The following is a 21,098-nucleotide window of genomic DNA, read 5'->3' on the forward strand; positions in this document are numbered from 1 at the left end:
ATGGATTGATGCATAATGAAGTGTTATCCTTCTCTGATGACTAGGTAGAGTTCACGTACCTTTTACCTCACGGCATTTTAACATCTTTCTCCTCGCTGTCTCCACTCAATGCGACTCAACTACTGCGTTTGTTTACGTTCGTGAAGCTGCCCGTAGCCATCAACATGGCGGCGACGTCCATGGTGACGTCACTGCGCCCATTCTCTATTGTACATTAGTGTTAAAAAAAAGGTACACTGGGAACCTGTGGTGTTGTGGTGTTGCAGTCAAATGAACACATAAAAAAAAAATAAGTTCTTCCTGTTTTAAGGTCACTGTATTTTTGTGTAGCTGGTTCGTGCACATACTCTTCAAGTGGCTCTCTCCCACAGATCAAATCTTGTTCGTGCAACTGCTGAATAGATAGTGGCATGTGCAAAGACCTTGTATTGCTTTCGACCACAAAGAAATCTTTGTGACAGATATGCAGGAAATTACGTCTCACTACCTGAGTGCTCGGAAAATACTCTGAGGTTTCTCGACATGTCCTGATGCAAACAGACACACAGACAAAAAACATAAAAATGTGTTTATTTGCTTCAGTATATTACACACAATCAACAGCAATCCACTTCATTCGGGCTATTAAGGCATTCATTGGTAATATGTTGGGATGGAGGGTCTCTCGTGTCCATTACAGCCATGGCAGGATGTGTAAATTATGCATGTGCCCCTCTAAGTGAGCTGTGCGGGTTTGTGCTCAGTGTATTTTGCTCTAACATCATTTGTCAGTTTGGTGTTTTGGTTGTGTGAGTGCTTATAAGACATGCAGGTCGGTAATAGTTCAAACAGGCACGAGGGCACCAGGCACTAATGCTAAGCAGCCGTGGAATGCACCGGGATCAGCTGTTCCTCAACCACGTGACCCCCATTACTGCCCCCCTCAGGCCTGCCTCTTCCATCACACCTCCCCGTGAAGCCATTCACCAGTCACATCCATCGCAAGCGAGGTGGAAGGTGATGACAATTTAAGGGCCCACAGCTGGAGAAAGCCTACAAAATTATTCCATCAGGTGGTTAAGAGGTCCCAGAGCTCCTGGAAACAGAGGCTTTTCAGTCAAGCCTCATCAGATGAGCTAATGAGAGGAAAATGCTGTTGAAAATGCAGAAAACTGTCACATATAATGTAAAAAGATTTAAAGTTAAGCCACATAGAGATCATGAGACAGTCTAAAGAACATCAGCAAACACTAAAAAAAGCCCAATGTTATGACCCAAAGCAGTCTAACACAAAGGTAATTTATTTTACAACGCCTCTGAACAGAGACACACTGCAAATACTCACGTGTGAGAAGCTGAAACCAGACGATATTTGGCATCTTTTGTTTATCATAAGAGTTGATGACACTTTAAAACCAAAAAATATAGTTAACAATAGAGTTAACATTTTGAGCTCCACAACAATCCTGTTTCAGTGTATCTGTACTTGTTCTTCATTCTTCATTTACTGGAAACAAGCCTTCTCAGGTTTAGGGGAGACTGGTGGGTACCCAAAGAACCATTTTCATTCAGATATCTTGAGGTGAGAGTTTAAGGGACTCCTTTAAAATTGACCATACCAGTTGTTCCCTGCAGCATTGTCTACCCCCCTTCCTGACAAGCTATGCTGAGATGGTTAGGACTAATGGATGCCTTAGGTTGCCTAGTTTCAAGGGACCACTAACTGTGCACCACCTCAAGAAAATGTATCAAGGGGGTCATGGCCCCCCCTGGTCGTCCCTCGGGGTCGCCACTGTTTTCAGCACATCAACTTGCTGATTTATTGGCAAATCATTTCAGCTTCAGGTTAATGTGTTATTTTGCTTCTTTTTAGGAGTTTTAAAGGCCTGAAGAGCTGAAAGTCTTTTACAAGAAATAAAAAACAATATTTTGTGAGAGATTTTTGTCTTTATTCCTTTAATCATCTGGTGACCCCTGATTTATCTTGACTCTCAGGTTGGGAACAACGTGCTCTGATGCATGCACTGTGGACACCCATCAAAGCCGTTCTGTACAAGATGTGTAACAGGTATGGGGCATATCTGATGGTGAATAAGGGAAAGATTTGAATAAATTTCAGGGGCTCCACTAATTTACATGTGTATTTTTAAAGTGACGCTGCACTTTTGGCCCTTCCTAACAAAACGTGTTTTTGGTTGACCCCTCTTGTTTAGGAAAACAACACGCCGGGCTTGAAGTGCACAAAGCTGTCACCTTATGATAATCTATTTCCAGACACTGAGTTATTTTTACTCCTCAGCCTCTCACCAGCTCAAAAACATTATACACTTTGGATCCTCTTGCATCATGTGTTTTCACTGGTCGTTTACACGCAGCCACACTCGTGCTTAGAGAGAAGGAGCAAATACATATTTCACAAACACTTTGCCGGCTCTGAGTCATTCTTCTAATAGTACAGTGGACAAAAAGTCCGCCTCACTTAAGGTCTGTGTGGTCTGCCAATGACAGCTCTCAACACTCGAGCACTTCTGCCAGGTCATATGCAACACTGTTATTTAGTGTTACTTACAGGCAACAGGTCTGAGTCAGAGTGTGTGTGGAAACAAGTGTTTATCCTGATCTGAGGGTCTTGTTAGAGTAGAAGTAAAGTACAGTTGACAATGACAGGAAGAGTCACTTACATTTTATCTGTTGTTATTCTGCGTGTGTCCTTCCTTACAAATATATAAAAAACACCTACTGCAAAATTAACACAACGCCTGACAGGAAGTTTGCTGTACTTTGAGGGGAACCCCCATTATTTAGAGATGTTGAGCAGAGATAGAGGCATGACTGATCCACATCCCATCTGTCTTGTAGTTCACCTCATGGATGATCCTGTAACCTGCATTACACAAGAGGCAGAGCAGCATCATCATCACTGCTGAAAGAGGTGGTCGTAGGAACGACGATGTAGGAGGAGGAAGACGAAGAGGATGTATTTATTGCGTGCTGTTTGGGCGACAGTGGGATCTTTGTTCATCTGTCTTGTGATGATGTCACATGGGCTCGTAAGAGGAAGTGCATCTATTTTACTTCCCCCTGCAGCTTATTGCCTTCTCCTCCTCCATTATTGCCTGCCACCCCGAAGCATGCCTATCAGACTTCCTGTCAAGAGCAGCTCACACACACAAACACACATACACACACTAGCCCAGAACTATGCACACTTTTGCCAACTGCCAGCGATTTGAATATGCCACCTCACACACTTTGACTGTTGTCGGCCACCAAGCACCTAAATTTGATTGCCAAAGTACATTTTTGACTACCCACTCAACACAGCCTTTCTTAACTGTGCACTGCAATCAATAAAAGACATTAAAATAATGAAAATATCTTTGTAAACATGTTGTATATTCTCTCACAGTCTCTTAGTTCACAGTTTTGTCATTTCTTTACTTTATTATTATTATTATCATTTATAGCCTGGTTGTTAGTGGCATAATGTAATCATCATTAAAATGTTGTGGAAATAAATAATTAAATTACTTTTGTTAGTTCCATAGAAAATGTCACACTAAAAGACACAGGATAGTAATTTTTTTTTAATAATACAGGTTATATTTGAGTTAACAGCTGTTTCCTATTGTTTAGCTACAGCTACATGCACATTTTGTTATCAAAGTACAAGTACTTTGCCAGGGTACTTCAGCAAAGAATGGGGTAAATGTATCTGGTTATTTACTTGAATTTCTCACAGAAATTTGGTAAAATGTAAACACTGATGTAAAGTGTCGTGTCACTCCAAACTCAGGGAACTTTTAACGTTACCTCCAGACTTTGTTCAGCTGAGTAACGTTGTGCTTATTTACTGTAAACTTGTTGTGTTGTCACAATAAACTGCAGGTCATGTTCATCTGAAGAGAGACTCTCAATCCTGCTGTGTTTAGCTCTGTTAGCTGTCAGCTCTATTAGCTTGGTTAGCTGTTGGCTCCATCAGCCAACACGCCGCCCACTGGCTTCTGACAGCTAACAGTTAACTAGCTCTGCTCCCAGTGATGACAGCTCAGTTTAGTTTATCAGTTGCTAAACTGTAGTTAAACATACAAACAAAACCCCTTTTGTCTTGGGAAAAATCTCTGATCACCCCAAACACATTTTCTCTCATCACTGGGACGACGAGATGGTGCGTCTTGAGCCCTGGCTAGCCAGCGACGAGCACTGTTTGCTGTTTTTCATAAATGGTTGGACTAAAAGCAGAAAATGAATCAGGATGTTTGTGGAACTGTAATGTTGGATTTCAGTGTGTGGATTTGTATTTATTTAACCTTTATTTAGACAGGTAAGCTCAATGAGGCATGATCTCATTCTCAAAATAGGCTTGATAAAAGTTGGTGGGCATAGGGGGCGGCTGTGGCTCAGAGGAAGAGCTTGATCCCTGGCTCCTCCAGTCTGCATGTCAAAGATACTGCATCCCAGCTTGCTACCGGTGGCTGTTTCATCAGCCTCAACCACCAGTGTGTAAATGGTTGAATGAAAGCACTCTGAATGGTTAGCAAATCAGACAGGCACTATACAAGTGCAGGTCCATCATCATTTGCTTACCAGCGGCAGGGTAACTTTTTGTGACCCCGGGCCAATGGAACATGGTTACTGTCGACCTTACCGTTTATTGTTTACCTTATCCTTTTCCAATTATTTTTCACAACATTGCAGATTTTTGCAGAATGTTCAGAAATTTCAACTTTGCCCTGATTCTCCTCTCTGCTACATAACTGATTAATCACAAAAAAAAGTAATCTCAAAAGTTATCTCCTAATTACACAACCATCTATCATCGAGATGATAATTCCAGCATGATTCATCCCTGCTCCAAGAGATCAAGGATTTCCTACAGGCACACAAGAGCAGTGCAACGCTGAGAAATCTCCTGTGTTACAAGATTATGAATGTCAGCTTGAAAAATCACTTCTTTGACTTTAATGTGGTTAAATAGCTTATGGAGTCTTTGGATGGAAATTGCATTGTCTGTAATAAGCTAATGACTGACTGTTGTGCGCAGGAGGCAGCAGGACGGCCTGTAATGAGGGCAAACCAGATGAGAGGTCTGGATATTTGATTTTACAGACCACCAGAGAAGCAAGGTGTTTGTTGCTGTACCTATTCTACCCATTCTGGGGCAGTGGCTCCCTTTTTCTTGCCTACAGCCTTGTTATTATGAGTTTCCATGCTGAAGAAAAAAACATTTTTTCCCACATTTCTCTACATTCCTGCTCGTGTCTCATGATGCACTAAAGGTCATGCATGTATGTAGTTTCTCCAAGAGGCCTCCCTCTCTGGGGTGGGTTTGTTATCTCTTGTCTGGTCAGGATACATCCAGGAAATTCTGGCAAAGCGGGGATAAGCGATTTGTCTTTCCACTCCCTAAAGAGTTCCTTTTAGTTCTAGAGAAGATATGTGGACAGATTGAAAGACTGAATTTGACATCAAACATTTAAAGTCATCTTTAACATAAGAAAATTTGCAAAAGCCATATGGTACCATCATTAAGACATGAGTTTTACATACTACGACAAGCGACACAAACACATCACACATTCACCATGACAGGCCCAGCTGCTCGCTGGAGTCACCAGATCTGCTCATCAGTCGAGGAACCATTACATGAATGTGTTTTTGAGGTAAAAAGCAGGTTCAGTGTAGCTTTTACTTTCCTTAACAACCTTCTGTCTCTATTGCTGCTATTAGCCTGATTTTATTAGTTGCACGACCTTCTTTATTGATCATTCCTTCCATCTGGTCACAGCAGAGCGGCCTCATATAACCCCATCAGGTTTTAGGCAAAACCATGACGTCTGCCAAAATGAAAACTTTCCGAGAGCTCTTTTTGTTTTGGATTTCTGTGTGTGCGGAGGGGGTGGGAGTTGCTGTGGCACAGCTCGGCTTACTCAGCATGTAGTTACGAGAAATTATTGCTTTATTGCTTGGAGCTCAGCGTGGAGTTTTCCACTACGACCTCAAATCAGGAGGGATGTATTCAGGAGAACTGGGTGTGGTCATCTGTTTGTGGGTGTTTATTGTAAAATGCATCCCATATGCTCGACATATTTCCCATGATCCAACTTGAGCTTTACCTCCTTGATTTTATTCTCCCTTCCATCACACAGCTGGCAACGCAGAGCTCCCACATGAAAGCCAAACAATGGATGAGTTATGGCTCCTCTGGGCATCAGCTCCCCACCTCTTTCTGCTTTTTTGTCTCGTCGTCTGACTCCCTTGGACTCTCTGCTCCTCTCATTTCCATCAGCTATTACAATAGCTAGTTACCCTGTTGATACAGCCAGCATTGCTGAGATGTTAGAAGCAAGTTCCAATCTCAGCTGAGAGGAGACTTTCCTTCCTTGGCCCCCCAGCCTCCAACTCCCTCCCACCTCGCACACTGAGCGACGCTCACTTTTTTGGAAGAGAATATGAGTCGATACAGCTGGCAACATTTGACATTGGAATTAAAGAATCTTGTGTGTGTAGGTAAGAGGTCTGGGGGTATTAGGGGTCAATGGGGGGAGTTCGGGGGGTAATGGATGGGAAGCCTCTGCCCCTCGTCTGCTTTGACCCACATTGGTTTTGAACGTGTTTCCTGACACACACACAGTAGTCATGAGGCAAACTGTGGGCTAATTCAGTACTGGGCACTCATGTTACTGCCTTCTTTTTGTGCAAAGGGGAGAGGGGCTTAAGGGGTGTGGGCGGAGGATGGCTGGGGGAGGGAGGAGAAAGCAGAGAGGGAAGGCTGGGGCTCTGTGGTGGGGGCGGAGAACAGAAGGAGCTTTGGGACAACGGTGGAAAGTAGGATTCTAAGTCTGCCTGTGTGGACACATGAGAAAAAGAGGACAGAAGATGGGTGGATCAAAAAGACATGACTTCAAGGACTGAAATAGGATGTGGAGCAACAAAAGATCTGTTTCGTCTCAGCTGACCTGCACACAAACAGGAAGAGAGGGAAGACCCAAGTCGAGGTGCCTAGAAGACACAGAACTTGCCTGAACAAGAGGCAGAAAAAGAAGCCAGGCAAATTACTGAGAAGACGTGCTCTCACTCACTCAAGGAGGGGGAGAAACACTAAGTCAAAGCAGGCAGACAGACAGGAAGAGCAAAAGGAGGAGGAGGAGGAGGAGGAGGGGGGAGTGAAGTAAAAGAAAACATAAGAAAGCAGAGAAGCGAAAGATTAACACTTTCGAGAGAGAAAGAGAGACAGAGTGGGGTTGAGCTGGGGAGAACGAGCTGATGAGGGGGGAGAAAAGCTGAAAACAGAGGGTGACAGAGAGCAGATAACGGGTGAGTGTTGAGCAAGGTGAAACAGAGAGGAAGCAAGAGAGACAGAAGGTGAGGGGGACAGTGAGTTAAGTTAGCAGGAGGGGAGAGGTATGAGGGCACAGTTCTTGAAGTCACTCTTCTCTTTGGTGATCACTGTCTTCTTTCTGGGGAGCCTGCTGACCACTCTCCTCTGGTACATGGTCGACAACAAGTAAGTATGTAGCTATTTCTCCCAACCTCTTACAGGACACACACACACACACACACACACACACACACACATACATACAACAATCCAGCCAGGAAGATTTGGGGATTTTGGGTCTCAGAAGTGTGTTAGTGAGAGCACAAGATAAAGAGGCATGCTGGGGCTTGACAAGAATACAAGACAAGGGTGGAGCAGGTGATAACATCGGGCAAAAATAGAAGCATTTTTAGGTCTCCCTTTTTCTGCACACTTTGGCAGTCTTTGCCAACTTCCACTTAAGTCTTGTAGTTATGTGTCGGTAGTTTTTTGCCCAGGTATGTGTGAATACATGTCATGAGGCACCATCTGTGTTTCAAAGCCATGATTCATCTCACAATACTAAGAAAAATATTAGTGAAGATAATAGTAGTGAAACTTAGATTAAGAAACATATCTTTTTCAATATTAAATAACTGACAGGTTAATTTGTTTTTCAGTGGTGTTAAAATTATTAGAAGTTTAGTTAGAAGTTTCCATCGAAAGGAAAATGAAAAGCAGCAGAGAAATTTTTGCAAACCTCACACTGAAACCTAAAGAGTCATTGAACCTGACACATGAGAGGAAATGACACCAATTCCCACCTGCAATTAAAGGGACAGTTCAGATTTTTTGAAGTGGGGTTGTATGGGTTACTTATCCATAGCCAGGGTTTTACTTACAGTACATGTCCGCTGGCATACTCCCAGTTTGGAGAAGCAGGCTGGAGTCTGACATGGAAGCTGAGCAGTGTACTGCTGTGGATGGTGGTCAGCAACAAAATGTATTTTAGCGAACTAAAAAAGTAAATATCAGTTAAGTGTATGCTGTATAAAGAGTTATTTCACTCACGATCCGATATTGTCACAATACTTAGGTCACAATACGGTATTATTGCGATATGCTTAAGATTGCGATACAATATATTGCGATATATTGTGATTTATAACCTTTTTTCCTTTTTTTTAGTCTGTTCATCTGACTTTAATCATTTTTACTGCAGCAAAATATGATGCAAAGCAGACAGACTGACCAACATAGTAAACATCATAAAACCTGTCAGAAAAGCTGCATACACCTCACAAACTGAACTGATGGCAGACTTAATGCCCTCTGAAGTTTGACATAGATGATGAGGAAATCCCAACAATTAGGGAAAAGTCAGTAAAGAGCTTAGGTAGATGGTACAATGTGGAGTTGAATGATAAGGAACAGGTGGAGAAATTTAGAAAAGATGTGGCTGAAGGATTGGATAGAATAGATAAATCAGAACTTCCAGGAAAGTTGAAATTGTGGTGTTTGCAATTTGGGCTATATCCTAGGTTAATGTGACCATTGTCAATTTATGAAATTCCAGTATCCGTTGTGGAGAGAATAGCTTAGGTTCTGTTAGCTCCTATATTAGGAAGTGGTTGGGTGCTCCTAGGTACCTAAGTAGTGTCGCATTGTATGGAAAAGGGACACTTCAGCTGCCAGTATCTAGTTTAACAGAGGAATTTAAATGTACCAAGGTCAGGACAGAGCTCTTGTTATATGGGTGTAAGGACGTGGTAGATATTAAGGGGTGCAAAGGTAGTGGAAGCTTAGTTGGAGGGACCTTTGGAGTATGGAGGAGAATTGTATTAGATTCCTAGTAGGGGCTACATACGATGTGTTACCAACCCCCCAGAACCTAAAACTGTAGGTAAATGGGGACCCATCATGCCCATTGTGTTCAGGTACCGCAACCTTAAAGCATATTTTGTCAGGCGGTAAAGTTAGCTTGTCATAAGGCCGATATACATGGCGACATAACCAGGTGTTGAAAAGTTTAGCTGCAGGCATCGAAGGGAAATGAAGACAGGTAAATTCAGAAGGTTTTAAGAACAGGAGTTTAGCAATTCAGTTTGTCTGTGAGGGGGAGAAATACAGAAGGGATAAGACACCAAAGTCTACAATGGTAAAAACATGGGTCCCTCAAGAAAAAGGTTGGGAACCACTGGTCTAGTGGACCAAAAAAAGCAATGGATTTTATTATTCTAGTCACAAAAGTTGTATTAAAATGTATATTTGCAAAAATTAATTCTGTATATAATAAAAGATTGATACTTGGCATCTGTGTATCGATACAATTTCGCGATTCAGTGCTGTATCGAGAGCACTGAAATCAGACTGCATGTCTTCTGCTGTTTGATATGAATATTTGACAATTCATTTTCATGTTACTTGTAAAGTTTTAAAGTTTGAACAGGGCTCAGCAGGACGTTCAGTGTGACATCAGTATTCCTACAATATAGTAGCCTAAACAAGCTAACGATACTAACAATGCATCGGAAATGTGCAACAACATTTTTTGCAGACATTAGCTATCAAACAAAGGGCTGTCTTTGAAGAGAGTGATAAACATGCTTTGTTTTCCAGCTGGAGGTGCTGTCTGAAAACAAGATAAAGCAGTAAAAAAAATTTCCAAATAAAACGTAAACTTTTTTAGGTGGCTAAAATACATTTCGTTGCTGACCCGTCTACAGGCAGTACATTGCTTAACTTCGATGTCGGACTCCAGTCTGCTTCTCTGTGCTGATTGATATCTACTGTATGTAATATACTGTCTATGGATGACAACCCCCTTAAAAAAACCTGGATTATCCCTTTAAAGTGGACTCTATCACAGATTTCCTGTCCTCATCTTAGCCTTTTTTAAACTCAATAGCCAGAAGAGAAGAGGATACGTAACTGTTCAAGCAGCACGTACCACGTACCACAGACATTACAAAACAAAGACATGCAGAGGCTCAAGTCTCCTGCTGAAATGTAGCTAAGAAGCAAAGGTCTCTCACTGGTTGTTCATTTATGGTGTATGAAGCTGACAGATTTACCACGACTCTGCCCCATGTGAACTTGTATGATTACTCGTATTTGCTTTAGTGTTTACTGAAATTAGAAATCTGTGTAAACAGAGCTTCTTGTTTTGCCTCGTAGTTGATTGCACAAAAACATTCAGTGGTGCATGTAATGAATATGTGTACAGAACCAGACACTACAGCAGTATATCAGTTCTATCTCTGGCATCAGCATTTAACTCACCTGTTCTGTTCCCGTTGTGCTTGCTGCAGCAATGTGGAACCTCAGAGGACGCCTCCTCAAAAGAAAAGTGCCCCTCCGCCCACTGACCCCTGTAAAGGCTGCAGGTGAGAGCAAACACCATCACTGCTATTTTTGTTTATGGCATCATCATATCAAGCCATGTCAGCATTACAGGGATTACCTGCTTAACTCTGTGTGTCTGTGTGTGTGTGTGTGTGTGTGTGTGTGTGTGTGTGTCACAGGGAGGTCATTGACAAAGTAATAGAGCGTTACTCTCAAACCTGGAAGAAGCAGGAGGACAATTACCAAAAATTCAGGTAAAAAAGACGTCACCCCGTTCAAAGTTTTTTTAATTTCTTTACTTTATTACATTTTCTTTACTTTTGAAACAACTAATACAAACAACCAGAATCCCAGAACATGCTATACCTCCAGTTGCCATAGCTGCAGAAAGGGTCTGTACATTGTCACAGTCCAGGGATGAGTATGGTTTAAAAGGTAGTTCATATTAACTGTACATTATGCCATGCTCAAGAGGGGCACATGGATTTACAATTACTACTTTGCTGCAGCCGAGTCCATTTGCTTTCTGATATAATCAAAAAAGAAATCAAATCTCATCCAAATAAAGACAGAACACCATATCACTGAACCACTTCTTACAAGGAGGTAGATTTCTGCTCTGTCTAGATAACCCTTTCAGCTATTACCACACAAAAAGTTTGTTGGGTCTCATGGCAGCTTTAGGAAACTTCCCAAAATCTATCTATGACGTGTTTGCTTTTTATATGGTTAAAAAGAGGAACAACATGGAAGGAGAAGCGGAAATAGAAATTTGGACTGTAACAGAGGAAGTTACGCGCAAATGTTATGTGGTCTAAATATAACACATTTTAAGGTCATGTGAGTTATGGTAAAATAGAGGGTCTTCATCTGAAACACCAGACTGCTTTTATTCATCTGGGGTGTTTTTATGGAGTCCATGTGGGTGATCTTTTTTTAGTTAAAATCCTGAGATGGAAGAATAAACCTTTTATTTATAACCTAAACAAACTGCCTATTCAATGAACTCTAACTGAATTTACTAAATTATAAAGCTTTGTGTTCAGCAACACTCTGACTGCTTGTATGTTATTTAACAAAGCCCTTGTGGTTTCGCAGATCTCAGCTGAGCAGCAGGTGCCATGGTTTAGAGAAGGCCATCATTACTCAGGCCAACACTCCAGTGGGAACCAAGATTGTGTATGACGGGGAAAAGAGGAGGAGCCTCCAGGTGACCCAGGACATTTTCAGCACCTTTGCAAAGGTATACCTCCAGTACAGGGAATTAACATTCAGCATCATTAAGTCATTAACATCAGCTGCTTGTTTGGTGTCTCGATTGTTGCGGAAATGTTTCACCACTGAGATTATTTCACTGCTTTGCTCCTGCATGTTTTGCCAAAGGTCATGTGTCTACTCACATGTTGGCTCTTGACATAGCATGGTTTTATTTTTGGTACAGTGCTCACAAACTCAGACAGAAGACTCTCCTGAGCTGGTATCAAGCTGTACATACATAGAAACAGAGTGAATAGAAAGGACAGTGAAGTGTTTGCCATGGTCATTTGATGAGCTACGCAGAAAACGGTGGTGGTGATGGTGGTGGGGTAACGCAACAGTACTCTAACAAGTTACTTTTCTCTGTAGGTGTTAGCAGAGGTTAGTTGTTCTGTGATTCTTACATGCGTACCAAATGCTAAACCAAAATATTTGCGTAGTGGGGCATCAGTTCTGCTCAACTGGAACTCAACAGTCACCAGGGGAAAACTTTATTAACACCTTGCTGTGTGACATTACAAAATAAAAGCTCATTTCCATAAGCGAGAACACATTCTTATGTATGTCATATACAGTACAGGCCAAAAGTTTGGACACACCTTCTCATTCAATGCGTTTTCTTTATTTTCATGACTATTTACATTGTAGATTCTCACTGAAGACATCAAAACTATGAATGAACACATGTGGAGTTATGTACTTAACAAAAAAAGGTGAAATAACTGAAAACATGTTTTATATTCTAGTTTCTTCAAAATAGCCACCCTTTGCTCTGATTACTGCTTTGCACACTCTTGGCATTCTCTCGATGAGCTTCAAGAGGTAGTCACCTGAAATGGTTTCCACTTCACAGGTGTGCCTTATCAGGGTTAATTAGTGGAATTTCTTGCTTTATCAATGGGGTTGGGACCATCAGTTGTGTTGTGCAGAAGTCAGGTTAATACACAGCCGACAGCCCTATTGGACAACTGTTAAAATTCATATTATGGCAAGAACCAATCAGCTAACTAAAGAAAAACGAGTGGCCATCATTACTTTAAGAAATGAAGGTCAGTCAGTCCGGAAAATTGCAAAAGCTTTAAATGTGTCCCCAAGTGGAGTCGCAAAAACCATCAAGCGCTACAATGAAACTGGCACACATGAGGACCGACCCAGGAAAGGAAGACCAAGAGTCACCTCTGCTTCTGAGGATAAGTTCATCCGAGTCACCAGCCTCAGAAATCGCAAGTTAACAGCAGCTCAGATCAGAGACCAGATGAATGCCACACAGAGTTCTAGCAGCAGACCCATCTCTAGAACAACTGTTAAGAGGAGACTGCGCGAATCAGGCCTTCATGGTCAAATAGCTGCTAGGAAACCACTGCTAAGGAGAGGCAACAAGCAGAAGAGGTTTGTTTGGGCCAAGAAACACAAGGAATGGACATTAGACCAGTGGAAATCTGTGCTTTGGTCTGATGAGTCCAAATTTGAGATCTTTGGTTCCAACCGCCGTGTCTTTGTGAGACGCAGAAAAGGTGAACGGATGGATTCCACATGCCTGGTTCCCACTGTGAAGCATGGAGGAGGAGGTGTGATGGTGTCGGGGTGTTTTGCTGGTGACACTGTTGGGGATTTATTCAAAATTGAAGGCACACTGAACCAGCATGGCTACCACAGCATCCTGCAGCGACATGCCATCCCATCCGGTTTGCGTTTAGTTGGACGATCATTTATTTTTCAAGAGGACAATGACCCCAAACACACCTCCAGGCTGTGTAAGGGCTATTTGACCAAGAAGGAGAGTGATGGAGTGCTGCGGCAGATGACCTGGCCTCCACAGTCACCGGACCTGAACCCAATCGAGATGGTTTGGGGTGAGCTGGACCGCAGAGTGAAGGCAAAGGGGCCAACAAGTGCTAAACACCTCTGGGAACTCCTTCAAGACTGTTGGAAAACCATTTCAGGTGACTACCTCTTGAAGCTCATCGAGAGAATGCCAAGAGTTTGCAAAGCAGTAATCAGAGCAAAGGGTGGCTATTTTGAAGAAACTAGAATATAAAACATGTTTTCAGTTATTTCACCTTTTTTTGTTAAGTACATAACTCCACATGTGTTCATTCATAGTTTTGATGCCTTCAGTGAGAATCTACAATGTAAACAGTCATGAAAATAAAGAAAACGCATTGAATGAGAAGGTGTGTCCAAACTTTTGGCCTGTACTGTATGTCATAAATGTTAACAACACATAATGCTACAACGTAACTCCAGCAAACTTCAATTCCTCTTTAGCTGCACAAAAGACGCCTCTCCATGCTTCATACTATTACTCCACTGCTTGTTTGGTCGTAACTGCAAAACCTCACCTCGGTGAGTTTGTGGTTTGCAGCAAGTCGGTTTGCGAATATAGAAGTTTATATGGAAGTTAGTCCCCAACAATGGCTGCAATGGCAACGGTTTACATAGAAATGGTCGCCATTCTTACCGTCCTGCTATTGTTTTGAATGAAGATGTCCATACTCTTATGTTATCTCTATATATGCACACTTTTCACTGTGAGCCCAGACCAGAAAACACATTTTGATTTAAACATGCAACATATCCACATACAATGGTTCCTATTATACAAAAAAATGCACATACAACAATATGATATACGAATTAGCATCTGACGAATGACATTGCATACTTAATGTAAACTTGCGTTGGTAAGGTTTAGGCAAGCAAAGTTATGTAGGTTAGGTTTACAAAAAAGAAACATGGTTGGGTGTCTTTACCTTTAGGCAAGTGAAGTCAGGCTATGTAGGTTAGGTTTAGAAAAAAGATCCATGGTGATGACATACCTTGATATGTCTCAAAGTTCACTTGGTTTCACACGGCTCCCAACACCAGTTTCCTGGTGTCCTGTTTTGGAAAATCTTGTTTTTTTTTTGACCCATCCACAACCTTCCCTCTTTACTCCTGTCAGTGCATTGGTCACATGATCACAGCCTTTCCTTTAATGTGGGTTATACATGAATCACTGGCTCATGATTGATATATACGAACTGTGGTGCATTACTTTTTGTTTGTATACGTCCAAAAAGTGCATGAGAACAGCCTGAACCATGCGACACACTTTAAGTAAAGGCAGTGTCTTTAAATGTGAATGGGCAATCAGATTTGATCAACTTTATAAGTTTACAACTCCACAACTCTGTTATTTCACACAGAGAGAACATTAATCTGCTAAATTTCAATTAGTTGTGATGAAAATTTAAAAAACATAATTATGAGGAATAAAGAAACACATAGAACATTCTGGTTTAAATTGGGGATCTGTTAATCTGCAACCAATTTGAGATGTACTCCCACAACAGGTTATGTTTAACTGTATAGAGATATACACAATACTCTGTGTACTCAACAAGCATTTCTGATGACACGTACAGGTCTAATGTTGCAGGTATCTAAATTTTTCCAGGGGGCACCCAGACTTGAACTGGGGACCTCTTGATCTGCAGTCAAATGCTCTGCCACTGAGCTATACCCCCTACTGGTGAAATGTTGTTAGCAAACAGAGGTGTAACCACTGAGCTTTACTTAATACCCTTTTGGTGTATTGAGAGCGGTTGTCTTTACTTCACTTGTGTCCTGGATGGCTGCCATAAACAGCTGGGCTAAATACAATTTTTAGGCCACAATTAAGTGTGGCTAAAACCTCAATTCCTATTTTCATGATCACCGTGCAAACCGTGGCAACACTAAACATTTTTATCCAAGAACAAATGCTGTTGTGAAATCCCATTTTCAGAGTGTGTTCCCTCAAGTTCTGATTTCCCCCCTTAAATGGCTCTTTCACACAGTTTATTGTCATCAGGATAAATGTTATTGTTTTGTTATATTTGTGTTTATTTCAGGATCATCCGTTCTCAAATAAAACATGGGACACGTGTGCTGTTGTTGGGAACGGAGGGATCCTGACCAACAGCAGCTGTGGAAAGATGATTGATTCAGCTCAGTTTGTTATCAGGTGAGAATGATTTTCAGTGTGAGCTGCTGCACTGATAATCTTATTCAACAGAATCCAATTCATCTCTGCTGTAATTCTGTATATAAATCTCTATGCCTTTTCTGTTGCTTGTTCAGGTGCAACCTACCTCCTTTGGAAAACGGTTTTGAGAAACATGTGGGCATCAAGACTGACCTTGTGACAGCAAACCCAAGCATCCTCCTAGAGAAGTGAGCAGGAAGATGATTTGCACTGCATCTTAAAAATGTTCCTTTTGTGTTGTTGCTTTACATCTGCTGTTTATTTTCAGGTATGGGGCTCTAATGGGGCGTCGCCGGCCATTCGTGGAGAGTCTGCGTAGCTACGGCAACTCCCTGCTGCTCCTTCCCGCCTTCTCCTATGGCCACAACACTCCTGTGTGCTTGCGTGCTGTCTACAGCATTGAGGACTTTGAAAGCCCCACACGGCCCATCTTCTTCAACCCCAGCTACCTCCAGAGTCTGGCCCTCTTCTGGCGCTTGCAAGGCCTACGAGCAGTGCGGCTCAGCACCGGCATTATCATGGCTAGTATGGCGCTGGAACACTGTGCCAACGTGCATCTGTACGGGTTCTGGCCTTTCAGTAATCACCCACATGGACTCCATGCCCTGACGAACCACTACTATGATGACAGACAAACAAAAAAAAAATTCCACGCCATGCCAGCTGAGTTTGAGCTCTTGTTGAGGCTGCACAATCAGGGGGTGCTCAGGCTTCACCTGGGAGATTGTCCATCAGGTGAAAGGTAGTTCACAGACCCAGCGGCAGCTGACTGGACAGGAAAGTGCCTTCGTTGTAGCCCAGTTACTCATGAGTCTTTCATACACTTTTGAATGAATGGACAGATTTGTTTTGGCTGGTGACATGGAAGAAGTGTGTCCAAGCAAGATGGACGCTGGAACTTACAGTAAAGTTTGAGTTGGCCTATTAGCAGCCAGGACATTTACACTGAAATCAAGATGCAACAACCATAAGGCTGGAGACATTGTATAAACAGTCTTGTAGTGTATCTAAAATTGTATTTATTACCAAAAATGTTCCAGCTTTAGTCTGGAAGGAGTTATTTTGATTAATATGGGAATCCTTGACGACATGATAGTGCCTTCTTTTGGATCAAGATGAATGTATTTTGAAGAAAATCAAATACCTCCTTTACATGAAGATTGTCTGGCTGAATATCTTAACATTTAATGACAAACAGCTGCGCACTGAATGTAAAGAATCTTTTGACATTTTCGTTAAAAACGCGTCACACATTCAGCCACTTTGGAAAAAATGTCCTGGGAACTGTCAAGAGGAGATGTATGGTACTCACACACAATTGTTAGAAAAAGCTGGTGCTGGCTGAAGAAGATACACTCTCTACACTCTTGTTCTCACTCCACGTCACTGACACTGCTGGATGTGATACAGACATGAGGTAAACCTCTAATCACAGAGTGCCTGCCGGGGTGGTGTCCCAGTCGCCTCAACTACAAGCCTCCACGGCTGCTGCCCTCTGGGGGGACTGTGAGGACCCTAAAAAGTGAGGCTCAGAGCCAAGGACTAAACAGAGACACCACAGAAAGAAACAGGAATAATAACACTACTAAAACCAGGAGGTCCTAGCTCACAAAGGTTGCCATGGTGAGCCTGTGTTACAATGTGCTACCCCTTGTCACCACAGTGACCAGACGTGGATATGTGCTGTCACAAAGTGGCAACAGTCACATTTTGGTACAATGTTAGTGTGGAAGTGAATATTTAAGTTGATGTTTATGCTAAATCAATGAGTGACTCCAATGTAAGGTGATATGATGATTGTAAATTGTGCACTTTGGATGAGAATTGTAAAATTTGGGTAAAAGTAGCATTTGCGTCAAAACTTGTGCAAGTATTGCCTTTCATGTTGATACTTATAAAGTCTTAACAGTGATTACTGTCATCTAGATGACCAAACTTGAGAACTCTTATGAGCCAGTTTTAGAATCTTGTGTTGTTGTATTTTTTAACAGTGTGAGGCAAGAGGGAAAATGAAGATAAAGTGAATCAGTGAATAAATATTTATCACAAAAAGGTTATTTGTATGGAACCGGTGGCTGGAGCTGCATTCGCTTGTCTAACAAGGCAACCAAAGCTTTTTCCCAGACGTCTCAGCTTGCATGATTGAGTGTCTTTGAGCCATTAAGCGCCCAAAACCTGCCAAGATTTGTCATTAGAAAGCCGTATTTCTTCTTACAAACTGCACATTTGGCTGTAACACCATATGATGCAGTGATTTATTAGCATAGTTTTGCAAAGAGCTTTTATATGCATTCTTCTTCTTTTTTTTTTTTTTTTTTTTTACATTTAAACATCTTTTAAACCAGATGTAAGCCATATGCCAGTGTTGTGAATTTACAAATGCATGAATCCATGGTAGTATTTCTTTTCATCATTTGACCAAATATTTTTTCATATCACTGCACCCTCCACTTCACAACGTTTCTCCTGCATGTTTTGCTGCGTGGCATCACACAGTGACTGAGTTGACCAAATATGCAAACTTCTGGATGATGCTTTCACAGACTCTGTGAACAAACTAACCAGAGAAGCCTTGGAAAGTGCTGGATCACATTATTTCTTACCTTACTCTGTTTCTCTCTCAGCCACTCAATAGACAAAACGGAAGACGGTAACACTGAAACAAAGATTAGACACAATACTTTTCCTTTTGCTCCCATTTTGACAGGTTTAAGTTAAAGATCTAAGACTTTTGTCTCTCAATTTCTTTGTTGTGAATATCCCGAGGCACATCTGTGTAGTAATCATGCTGTTTATCAGTACCTTGATATGCCAAGATTATCTTGGAAAAGGAGTGCTCACTAACACAAAATTTTAACAAAATTTCAACCAAAAATTGAGAAAAATATTTCTATTGAGTACATAAAAAGTCTTAGATCTTAAACCTCTGAAAAGTGGGAGCAAAAAATAAAAGTGTTGTGTTTAAATTTTGGTTCAGCATACCTTACTGTGACCTGGAAAGCTGCCTGAATTCCTTACAAAATGAATAAAAATGAAAGTAAATATAAAAATAAGAATAATAGACTTCATTTATGTAGCACTTTTCTTAACGAGGCTATAAAGTGATTTTCATTAAAAAAACTGCAGATAAAAACTGACACAACTATAAAACAACAATAGAATAATCACAAAAAAATACAAAACACTGGGGAATAAAGTAAAGTTAAAAAAGAAGAATGAAATGGCCAAGAGGGAATGATAAAACCCATCAATATAATATTCATAAATGCTTTCTGAAAAAAAAGAAAGTTTTAAGAAAGAGATTTAAAAGATGCTAATTATGTAGCAGGTCTGATCTCTGATTTTTTTACTCTTCAAACAGACAAGTCTGAGCCACATAATCTAGAATAGTTTTGGGGATGTACGGCCAAACTGCTCAGCATGCAGACTCTGAGCAGTTGGGGTCTTTCAGCACCTTCATGGCACCTCCTCAAATCACTCCTTCCTCACTCTCTGAAGTTCTCTGTCCTTTGATAGGAAGTTGCCCTCTAGTGGCTTCAGCTGGCTCTGACAGCAAACCAGCTGCCTGTTATCCATTCTTACTTCAGTGTGCCTCTTCTCTTCCACAAACGCAGTAAATGCTTTAGTTGAGAAACTTTGCTCACTGGGGAAGAATTGAATGAGGGCCTCCAGGGAAGGAGACTGACACTGACTGGGAAACTCTCAGTAAATCACTGGTGGCTTATTGAGATGGAGAGGCATCACTGGAGCCAGTGTCAATCAGTGCTCTGGAGAGCAGCTGACTGAAGTACTGCTGGTGATTTATGGCTGTCCCCTGCTGGTCGGCTTGTTGAACAGACATGTGGAGCCAAGTGGTGAATAAACCAATCAGAGAGACTCCTTCTCCTGGAAGCAGAGATTTACCCGCAAGTATCCAGTCTAAGAGTTGGGCGTAAGACAGGAGAATAATCACAATCCTAGCCTGTTACTTTAAGAAAATGATAATCCAAACCAGTTGGACAGATAGCCCAGATAGAATCAAGGCTATTAAATGATGGCTGGAGCACAGTCATCATATCATTGTGGTACAACACATGGGCAGTAAAATCTGGTCTGCTCTTGTCTAAGGGCTCAATAGCTGGTGCATTATCATTTAACATGGGATAAGTTTCACTGAGGCGTCTGCAGCCAGCCTTGGGTCTGAATATATTTTATACAAAAAATAAGAATATGGGTGAGAATTAAAATTCTGCAATTATTGAAAATACTTCTCCTACAAGACCATAATTAGATGCTTTCTATTTGAAAACGCTCCATCAGATATCAGTCGCTATCCATGCCAGAAAGTTCTGTCAGGGCGAGTGCACCCCACGGCACGCCCAAGGAGCCCCTGACACTAGTGATGGCCAAATGAAGCCTCATGAACCACTTTCTTTATTTTCTGACCCCACCAGATGGCACTCTTGGTTTAAAGATAAAGGCTGAACGACTGGCAATGAAGTGCGCTTTCATACCTTTGTTGAACAGACAGCGCCATCTGGTGGCTTCAGAAAATAAAGACAGTGGTTCATGAGGCCTCATTTGGCCATCACTACCTGACACGATCCCTTTATCTCAAGCACCGTCTATTGTTACCCTACAACATCGCAACACCACTTACACTGGGCATGTGTGATACCCCATAGCTCCCATAGGTCAAAGACTGTGTCCCAGCCCTATTTAATAGCCTTGGATAGCTTGTAACTCTCACTACAAAAATGCACAAGATAACAAAACACAAATCACCAACTCATTTTCATCAATTAAATCTAGTTGTAATTAGCCCAGATAATAATCAAACAACTCTACATATACTCTAAAAAGTCTCTTAAAATTCAAAATTCAAAATTCAAATTCTTAGTCTAGATCAACTGGCAGTCTTCACACCTGAAAAATGAAGCCAACACAAAGTGCCAAAAACTGCAGTTTCTGGCCACCTGAGGCTAGCTCCAGAAGCCAGTCAATCCCCACAGGCCCCCCCATATTAAAATGCCCAACATTACATATTTACAGCCTGGTACAAAAAAATTATTTTAGTCTCTATAGCTACTTTCCCCTTCATGACAACTGCACAGGGGTGAATTTGTTTTTAATAACTCACCTGTTCTGGCTCCAAAAAAACAAGATGGCAACGGCTGCAATGTCAAACTTGAGGCTTCAACACGGGAGTTCACAAACCAATGGATGATG

General features: G+C 41.6%; 1 protein-coding gene and 1 non-coding gene across 2 annotated transcripts; one reads left to right on the forward strand and one right to left on the reverse strand.

Moving 5' to 3' along the window:
* Nucleotides 1-7,247: 7,247 nt before the first annotated feature.
* On the forward strand, nucleotides 7,248-17,942 carry LOC117269086 (alpha-2,8-sialyltransferase 8F-like). Its single transcript, XM_033645944.2, has 7 exons — nucleotides 7,248-7,486; nucleotides 10,591-10,665; nucleotides 10,804-10,878; nucleotides 11,723-11,867; nucleotides 15,757-15,869; nucleotides 15,986-16,078; nucleotides 16,159-17,942. Exons 1-7 carry the CDS (start codon nucleotides 7,386-7,388, stop codon nucleotides 16,634-16,636), a joined length of 1,080 nt encoding a protein of 359 aa, XP_033501835.1. The 5' UTR covers nucleotides 7,248-7,385; the 3' UTR covers nucleotides 16,637-17,942.
* trnac-gca (transfer RNA cysteine (anticodon GCA)) lies at nucleotides 15,319-15,390 on the reverse strand. Its single transcript has one exon. It is a non-coding gene; the product is annotated as a tRNA-Cys (tRNA).
* Nucleotides 17,943-21,098: the final 3,156 nt, after the last annotated feature.

This window comes from Epinephelus lanceolatus, chromosome 18 (genome assembly GCF_041903045.1).
Source record: "Epinephelus lanceolatus isolate andai-2023 chromosome 18, ASM4190304v1, whole genome shotgun sequence".
In the NCBI taxonomy this organism is placed as follows: Eukaryota; Metazoa; Chordata; class Actinopteri; order Perciformes; family Serranidae; genus Epinephelus; species Epinephelus lanceolatus.